Here is a 10,290-nt window from a genome sequence, read left to right on the forward strand (position 1 = left end):
AATAAATAACAAATATTCTAGTTTTGTAAAAGATTGATCTCAAAAAAGCTTGTGGCACGTATTGCACTGAAACTTAAATAATTTGATTAATTAAAAATTATTATTTATATATTTGTGCAAATAAGTTGAATATATTTAAATTTTGTTGTTTATCATTAAGTGTAAAGAGGTAATAATTAGAAAAAAACTTCTAATATTTTACAATATTATCTTAGAATTTTAACATAAGAATATAAATGTTGAATAAAATAAATATGATGTTCATTAATTATATGGATTATAAAAAATAAATACATTTATACCCGTATGACAGTTTATTCAATACATTAATTATTATTATTATTATTATTATTATTATTATTATTATTATTATTATTATTATTATTATTATTATTATTATTATTATTATTATTATTATTATTATTATTATTATTATTATTATTATTATTATTATTATTATTATTATTATTATTATTATTATTATTATTATTATTATTATTATTATTATTATTATTATTATTATTATTATTATTATTATTATTATTATTATTATTATTATTATTATTATTATTATTATTATTATTATTATTATTATTATTATTATTATTATTATTATTATTATTATTATTATTATTATTATTATTATTATTATTATTATTATTATTATTATTATTATTATTATTATTATTATTATTATTATTATTATTATTATTATTATTATTATTATTATTATTATTATTATTATTATTATTATTATTATTATTATTATTATTATTATTATTATTATTATTATTATTATTATTATTATTATTATTATTATTATTATTATTATTATTATTATTATTATTATTATTATTATTATTATTATTATTATTATTATTATTATTATTATTATTATTATTATTATTATTATTATTATTATTATTATTATTATTATTATTATTATTATTATTATTATTATTATTATTATTATTATTATTATTATTATTATTATTATTATTATTATTATTATTATTATTATTATTATTATTATTATTATTATTATTATTATTATTATTATTATTATTATTATTATTATTATTATTATTATTATTATTATTATTATTATTATTATTATTATTATTATTATTATTATTATTATTATTATTATTATTATTATTATTATTATTATTATTATTATTATTATTATTATTATTATTATTATTATTATTATAGACGTGAAGATCATCTAGATGACTACAATAAGGAAAGTACCATATGTGGACTCGATTATAAAGCTTTTAGAAGAAATTAAAGGAGATAATGTGAAGTTAAGAAAACATATCATTACTGAGTTATCTGCATTCAAAAAAGAAATTTTAAGTGATGTTCACTTATAATATGTTAAAATTTATAGTGATGTTCACTATAAATGTTAAAATTCCGGACCGGAGTGAATTGGGAGTGAAATGAAATCCGCCTCACTCCGCAATCACTCCGCTAAAAAACAACTCCCACTTCACTCCGCACTCAGAGTGATTTCTTTTAAAACTCTGGAACTCCGAGTGGCGGAGTGAATTCGGATTTAATTTAACTACGGATTTTCTACAGTGTAAGGGCTTAAACTTGCACAATAATTTTTTTTGGTCATCAGGAATAATATTTTCACAGTATCGAAAGAAAAAAAAAATAATCGATTTTTTTGGCCCAGTCTAATATATATATATATATATATATATATATATATATATATATATATATATATATATATATATATATTTATAAATTTGAAAATAATGATAAATAAATAAGTACACCATCTTGTAAGAAAGAGAACATACAGGAAGGCGAAGCATTACACATAAGTGGACGCGAATACCGTACTATAACCTGAGTACCGGGCGGAGTAAAACAATAGAGCAACGCCCAGATTTACTTAATAAAAACGCCCACAGCAAGAGTAAACGGCCAACTTACTCCTGCTGCTATCCTAGTATATAAAATCAAGAAAAGACTATTTAGAGGGCTGTAATACCCCCAAAATTAATAGCAAATTCATCGAAAAAATTAAATTTAATAGTAATTTCATTTTTTATAAATTTTTACCTAGGCGTTTTGGAAAATATCTATAATTTTAATATTTAGTAACGCAATAAATCAAACTGCTGATGGCAGTACTTTTTATCTTATTTAAATAAATAAATTGCTGATATGAGATATCAAATTCATTTAAATAAACAAAGATTCGGAGAAAACTTGGATCTTCGATAAAATTTTTAATGAATAAACAATAAACTCTGGGAGAGTCTCTCTGTGTCTTTTCTCATGGCCCCTACCATGGGGGACCATCTAAAATTACAAAGCAAATAAAAGTCGCTGCATCAGCTAATGAAGGGAGTTAGAAAAAAATCATCAGTTCGCGCTGTAATTTCGTTAACGTCGGGTGTAAGCCCGGTCCGTCGGGTGTGACCCCGTTTTGTTTTGCTGAAGTTTTAGTATATTTTTTGGATGTGATCCCGCTTCATGTTCCCTTAAGGGTTTTATTCAAGGATTTCAAATATATTCAAGGATTTTAACTTTCAATTTCATTCAATTTTCAAGGATTTCAAGGTCATTCAATTTTCGAGGATTTCAATTATTTCAATTTCATTTGAAGCACTTATTCAAGTCTAAGGATTTCAATTTTATTTTAACTACAAGGATTTCATACATTTGTTTAATTTCAAGGACTTTAGTCATTTCAGTTACTTTAAAAATAAAATTCTTTTCCCTGCGTTAAAATAAAAAGGTGCAGTGATTTTTATGTTACTTGTGTATGTGGAAAATTATGGGCAATTAAAAATAACAACATTGAAAAGCATTTGTGAAAATCTTTAAAATTCTGTAAATTAAAACAAGTTTGTGAAATTTAAAATAAAAATTTTATTTTCTAGTTATCTACAATAAAAGGTAATGACTTGTTTATAACGTACGCTCTCTTTCTTGTCTGAGTTCCGACGGACAATTAGAATAACAATTTACTCAATTTTAAACGAGTAGCGGATATCTTAAATGACAATATATTTTCTATAATTATTTACCAACGAATTTTTCGATAATTTTAATTGAAATATGTTTTAAAAATATATTTTGCAACTTCATTTAATGAAAATTAATAATCGAAAAACAATAATACTTTCAATAATTATGTAAATAATAACCTGAATAATAAATTTTAATTTGTGAATTATAAAACAATAATAATTTGAATAATTATCTTTAGTTGTGAGTTTAAAATATATTACAAAATATTACTTCATGAATCTAACGAATATTTTTAATTAGTGAGCTATGAAATAATAATATTTTCAATAATTAATTTAAGTGATAATTTTTAGTTTATGAATTCAAACTACATTACAAAAATATTACTGTTATAAATCTACATAATTTGTGAATTATGAAACAATATTATTATCAATATTAATTCAATTATTAAACTAAATAATAGTGTTAGTTTGTAAACTTAAAAATATTATTTTATAAAACTAAAATAAAAACTTTAAATCTGTGAAATATAAAATAGTAATGTTTTCAATAATAATTAAAATATTAATCTAAATAATTAATTTTAGCTGTGAATTTAAAATAGATTACAAAAAATATTATAAACAATAATGTTTCAATGAATATTCAAAAATTAATTTAAATCATAAATAATAAATTTGTGAATTTAAAATACTATGAATCTAATTTTTAGTTTGTGAATTTAAAATAACTTTATAAAATATTATGAATCTAATTAATAACTTTTAGTTTGTGAATTATGAAATAATATTATTTTTTTCCAGTAATGATTTAAATATTTAGTTTAATGATAATTCAATTCGTGAATCATGAACCGAAAATATTTTTCAAGAATAATTGATAAAATTTCCTAAAAGATTGGGTCTCTGCATATTTTCCGTAAGATGAGCTGTTTTTTTCACTATATAGTGAAAAATGTTTTTTCACTATAATATTATCAAAAATAAATGAAAAAAGTGAAAAATTTTCTTTCGGAGCTGATACAATCGACATGGATCGAGTTAGAGCAAAACCGTTCCATACACTTTTAAAAATCAACAAATACTCTGTAAATAAAACCTGGTTTCAAAACGATAGCTTAACATCGGGCTCAGTTGTAGTAATTTAAAAAAAAAGTTATTTAATTTACATGCTTTTTAAATAAAAAAACTTTGATGCTCGAGAGGAAGTCCTTAAAATTTAAATTAAGAACTGAAATTTTCAGGGAATTTTTCTTCCAACATAAACAACAAAATTTTTTTGTGTCCGCTAAAAAAAATGTTCGTTTCAAAAAAAGCACTCTAATATATACATGAAAGTACTTATGTTAATTAATTGAAAAAGATAATTGATGAAGTTCTCTGAAAAATATTCTATTAAACAATGGTAAAATTCATAATGCAAATGCAGACTTATTTTCTATCTGGTTCTAAATTTCAGCCGATTCCTTGTAAACAGACATCTCCTATTATTAGATACAGAAAAATATTATGATTGGGACATGAAAAGTACAGATATAAGTAAGGAAGTGGATCTCAACGTCCGCAGGTAACAAAAGTGAAAACAATAAAACCTAGCTTATGCGTTATTTCTTAAGAACCAAAGCATGGTAATTTCGAAGACTAATACATTGGTAAACCTAGAGCTATAAATAAAAACAGCTTACAATAGACAAAGCTCAATAGATGTGAAAGCATAATCGGTTATTGAAATAAGATGGCAACGGACCCAATTAGTAGAATTTCCTAGTGTTGAGACACCAAAAAGTTTTCCCTTACAATAATAATATTTATAATAATAATGGATGCGACAAATAAGTAGAACTCATTGTTGAATTTGATTTTTTAAATAATCTAAACCAGTAATACCGAGTTGATGATGTCAAAAAAGTATAATTATCCGCGTTTGTGTTTCCTCAATGAAGTTGAATCAATCGTTTGAAAAGCAATACATCTATTCAGGGAGAGAGAGGGAGAGAGAGAAAGAGACTTGGCATAATTTTGATATGAAGTAAAACTTGAATAAATTTCCTACAAGACTCTTTCACCATTTTTTCAAAAAAAAAAAAAAAAAAAAAAAAAATTTTATTTTTAACATCCATAAGAAGTAAGTAGAAAAAATAGACTTCTTTTGGTTTTTTAGTAAATCAACCGCTACTCTGTAAATATCGATGAAAATACTAATGTTGCTAGGGATTTCTTTAGTTTAATATTCCCCCAATAACCCTGTAAATTTTCAAATTGATTTATTGAACCGTTTCTTAGGGGTGATCGATCAAAGTTATAGTAAACAATGAAAGGAACAAGTTTTGTTTCTGTGATTGTGTATAATGATCATCAAAATGAAAAAAATAATTTTTTTTTTTACTATTCTTTCATTTTTGAAAGTTGGTTACTCAGTAAATGTAAGGGAAAGAGAAAAAAAAACAAAAATTTCCAAAAAAGAAAATAAAAAAAATGAAACTTATTTTTTGTAGTCGAAAATTTTTTTTTTGTTATACTCGCTCCAAAGGTTCAACTTTTGAGCGCTGGGTGGCGTCTGTAAAGGGACTCTTTTTTAGAGACTCTACTATACCGTCTTTTTTTCACGGCCTAGGCCGTGAAGTTTTACCCCCTCCTTTTTTTTATGAACTCTTCGAAATTGAGAGAGATCGTAGAAAAAAAGTCGCATTCTAGTGTACCGACCAATGAATTTGAGTAAAGTTTATACTTAGTTACTATCGAGTGGCGCTAATTATTCCTCTGCTGACAGTTTATTACGATGCGGACCTAATGTTAATAAAATAATTACCACGCCATTTTATTAACCATAAATACACGATACAAGTAAATTATCAACGTATATTTTTAAAGCAAGTAGTATAACTTAGTCAATTATTTGTTTAAGGAATATCTATATTCACTTACAAGTGAATGATTAAAAAAAAAAAAAAATGTCATTATTTGCCTCTTATCCCTCAAAAGTTAAACTTATGAAGCGATAATAACGAAAAATATTGTACGTCATTCGGTCGTGTCGTGGTGATTTTGACAACGACTTTCTTTCGATATTCGCTTTAATGTTAGTGAGGCGAATGTTCGAAAACCAGCGTAAATTTCCGTCCTCGGCTGCGCCTCGGACGTTAAAATTACGCCCTTTTCGAACCTTCCCGCCACAAACCTTAAGCTCATATTGAAATATCGTCGCTGTCAGAAAACCGCCACTTCACGGCCTTATGACGTAAATATCTATTTTTGACATAGCCCGAAAATCATACAGCTCTACGACTGTATGTTTTTTCTCTATCACTACATAATTTTATGCAACACGTTATTTAGTTTGAATGATATTGTCACCAAAAAAATTGAAGAAACACCGTTTTTAAAATTTTTCTCGAATACTTTATACTGTATATTAACGCTCTGATCTAAGTCATAACTCATTTGAATCCTCGAAGAGCTCGAAAATGTATAGACAATAATGTTTTCGAGCTCCTTGATCTCGAAATTAGCAGGAAGTGATTGGGCTGGCCCGTAGGGCCAACCGTTGTCCAGGTTGTTTTTTTTTTTTCTCAAGTCTGATGGTCTTGAAAGTAAGTCTTGAGAATAAAAAAAAATTCGTCCAAAAGAGCAGCTCGAAATCTCACTTCTGCTAAGACCTCAACGAATATTTATTTTCTCATGTAAAAAATTTTTTTTTCATTTTTCAAATTTAAAAGTATTAAAAAATTTTTTCGAAAATTGAAGTACATAGTTTTGAAGAAAATTTGATTTTGTACAAAAAAGTTTTTAAGGATTTTCTTCGTACAACTAACAGAAAAAAAGTTATGAAGTTATGAATTATTATTTAAGCTAATGAATTTTAACAAACATTTAGAATATTTTTAGAATATTAGTTTTTAGTTTTTAATGTTTTTTTTTACTCTAGTATTTAATAATCAACTTAAAATTATAATAAAAGACGTTACAGTCGATTGCTCCTTGTATTGAACACTTAACACCTAATATTGACCAGTCATGTTCCAAGTATTGAACAGTAGTATCACATTTATGCGACTTATAAGTAATAATTATTTTTTATTTAAAATAGTATTTTCTTTAATTCTTTGGATTTCTATCTCTAAATTATGAATAATCTTAACAAAAATTAACACGTTAATCACTATCTGAATCAATCATAGGTCTTTGGCAACGTTTTTTTGGTAACGCACCTCGTTTCTTGTTAGGTGCAGTGAGTTTTTCTAACTCCTTTCTAATTTTTGGTTTTGCATTTTCCTTTTGTTTTTTACGTTGTCCTTCTTCCCTTTGTTCACGCTTTTTTAATCTTTCCTCTTCCAAAAGCTTATTTTTTAATAACCGCTCTTCTCTTTTTTTTTCTCTCTCAATACGAGCTTTCTCTTTCTCGACCTTCTTAATATCACGTTCAGCTTGTCTTTGTAATTTTATTTCCTTTTCCCTAATTTCGAGCTCAATTTTTTTCCTTTCAAGTTCTTCAAACTTGTGTGATGATATGGCGTAGATTTGATCTGTTTTATTAGATTTGTTTTTTAACTTAGTATCAATTTTAGGATAATGTAAATGTTTGTCCCATACTTCGTTTACATCAACTTGTAAATTTTTACTTAACAAATTATTATTGTTTGTTTCGTCATAAGACCCTGTATCAACTGACATATTAATGTTTTCGGTATTATTATGAGAAGTATTGGTTTTTGATAAGTTACATTGTCAATACTCATATCAAAATCGGTGATTAACGCCATACTGTCACTGCTATTGTTATGATTTTTACGATTAATTATTGGCTCTAATCCAGTAGATAATTCGACCAACGAACTGCTAATTATCATATTGTCCTCCAAGTTGCTGTTATTAATTGACGAACTGGGGATTGAAGGGTACTGATCTAATAAATCTTGTTCGTCAATCACATTCAGCGAACCGTCTAAAAAAAATAAATAAATTATTATTATTATTATTATCATTATTATTATTATACAGTAAATTTTAATAAGCAATTAACAAAATAAAATTTACCAAATTGGATTTCATAGTCATCCTGTGGTGACACAACTGAATTTTCTAACGACGTCTGGTTAATTGCTTCGATTATAGATTGATCTTCTATCGGATTTGAAATGATTAAATCCTTGAAATTTTTCCAAATATTGTATAATAAAATTCCAGTAGACGGAGCTCTACTAGACTCATATGTGGCAATGAATTTTTCGACCAATTCTTGAGGCATTTGAGCTTCAATCATCATTAACATTTTTTCATTTAAATTCTGTAAAGAATGATCCTTGGCACTTGATGATAATAAATTATTTTCACTTGTTTGTGACATTTCTTCGCGGATAACTCGGTGTCTAGTTGACATGCATTTTGAGTAATCAACCCGGGCAGGATTAAATGGACAAAGTCCGCATGCTTCAAACGCTTTCTTAACAATTTCCGGTTTCACTGCTTTGTCGTATGCTTTTTTTAAACAAGGATGCGAAATTGACTTTAGTAATAGATGTAGTTGATATTTGAGAATGATCTGCTACCACTTCTTTCCACTCAACCTTAAGAGGATAAAATATGCCAACATCACATGGCTGTAAAATATGCGTTGAATTTGGTACGGGACAATATAGAATAATTTGTTTATCTACGCAAAAACGATGAAGATCCATGTTAATGTGTGATTTATGCCCATCGCATAATATCAAAACTGGAAACTTTGTTCCTCTTTCAATAAGACGAGGGTATAATACATTAGCAATGTACTCATAAAAATTAGCACTATTAATCCAACCAGTATCACTTCGTCCTATTGCAAATCCCTTAGAAAGAGAGTTAGCAATATCCCGAGGCATTTTTTTATAAGCATAAATTATCATCGGGTCAAAAGAGTTTCCATCTGCAGAAAAAGAACAAAGAACGCTGATAGACTGTTTTTCCATTCCTGTAGCGATTCTGTATAAATTTTTTTCTCCTTTTGGGCCTAAAACTTTCCCAGTCTTTGGACACAATGACATACCAAGTTCATCTAAATTAATAATACGCTCCGGAGAATTAAAAAATTCTTGTAGTCCAAGATCGATTTCAATATGATTTTGTAAACCAGTGAACCATTCTCTAATTCCTTCTTCTGTCACACAAGCCCTAGCTTTTGATAAAACTTCACTGTTTCTCAAAATTATTTCGGGATGCCTATTTAAAAATAATTCCATCCATTTGCGTCCAGGACAATCATCAATAAAAGGGTTATCACTTTTCGTTTCCTTTAAAACTTTTTGAACAGCATTCTTAACATCCTCACGACACATAGGGAAACCCAATTTTGCTTTATTTAAGATCCAATTTTTTATTTTATCCTCTTCGTCTGTTGTCAAAATCGTTGAGCGACCTAGCTTACAGTGAACAGTATGATTTTGTTTTACTTTAATGGATAAAGTAGCCTTTGGTATATTATATATTTGACTAGCTTTGTTCATACTTAATTCTAAATTTCTTATACTATTCACAGCATTTTCTAAATCCTCAGGAGTATATTGGCATCTCTGACGGTTTTGAACCGACTTCTTTTTTTTAACTGGAGCTTTTGGTGTCATTTTAAAACAGAGTCATCTAAAATAAAAATAAAAAAAATAAGTATTCACTTGTTTTAACTTAAAAAAAAAAAAATTCTCTATTATTTGAATTTATTATTAATTATTTCGACAATTCTTTGAAATTCAAATCGTCGACTTTGAAGTTAATTCGTCATTATGAGCAAATAATACCCTGTTCATTCAATGGTGCTTTGATTTTAATAAATGTTCTAATTACTGAACAATTGACATTTTAGTGGTGCACTCAATAATTCACAACACCAATTATTGAACAGAGTAATATTTAAAATAGAACGACAATAATAATAAAAATTATCATTGACAACTAATCTTCATTGTTTTAGTTGCATGATTAACACTAACTTATTTATTATAAAGTTATTAAACTTATAAAATTTCAATGTAAAAGTACTTACCAAAATCAACAAGGTTAAGTTTCTAATGAACGGTTTTCATGGTTTACCGACAGGTGTACACAAACATTTTTTTTTGCGTTTTATTGCGCAATATGTTTGCGCACGCAAACTTTTATACTTAAAAAATAGCTATTTAATAATAAATTGTAGGTTTAATATGAAATACGACTTTAAAGTATTTTAAAAATTAAGTTTCTATGTAGTTCGTTCAATAAATGGAGCCTGTTTAATATTTGGCACCTCTACCCTATTCAAATGGAAAAATTAATATCC

The 10,290-nt window shown here is 25.9% G+C and overlaps 2 protein-coding genes across 2 annotated transcripts; both read right to left on the minus strand.

Annotated features, from left to right (window-relative positions):
- Positions 1-7,609: 7,609 nt before the first annotated feature.
- Positions 7,610-8,265, minus strand: LOC106694002 (uncharacterized). Its single transcript, XM_014443815.2, has 2 exons — positions 8,040-8,265; positions 7,610-7,947 (listed from the first exon to the last, which is right to left on the minus strand). Exons 1-2 carry the CDS (start codon positions 8,263-8,265, stop codon positions 7,625-7,627), a joined length of 549 nt encoding a protein of 182 aa, XP_014299301.1. The 3' UTR covers positions 7,610-7,624.
- A 181-nt stretch (positions 8,266-8,446) lies between these two features.
- Positions 8,447-9,601, minus strand: LOC106694003 (uncharacterized). The gene has a single exon (XM_014443816.1). The coding sequence runs from the start codon at positions 9,599-9,601 to the stop codon at positions 8,447-8,449; it is 1,155 nt and encodes a 384-aa protein (XP_014299302.1).
- Between the last annotated feature and the right edge of the window lie 689 nt (positions 9,602-10,290).

The sequence above is a fragment of the Microplitis demolitor genome, chromosome 9, assembly GCF_026212275.2.
Source record: "Microplitis demolitor isolate Queensland-Clemson2020A chromosome 9, iyMicDemo2.1a, whole genome shotgun sequence".
Classification (NCBI taxonomy): Eukaryota; Metazoa; Arthropoda; class Insecta; order Hymenoptera; family Braconidae; genus Microplitis; species Microplitis demolitor.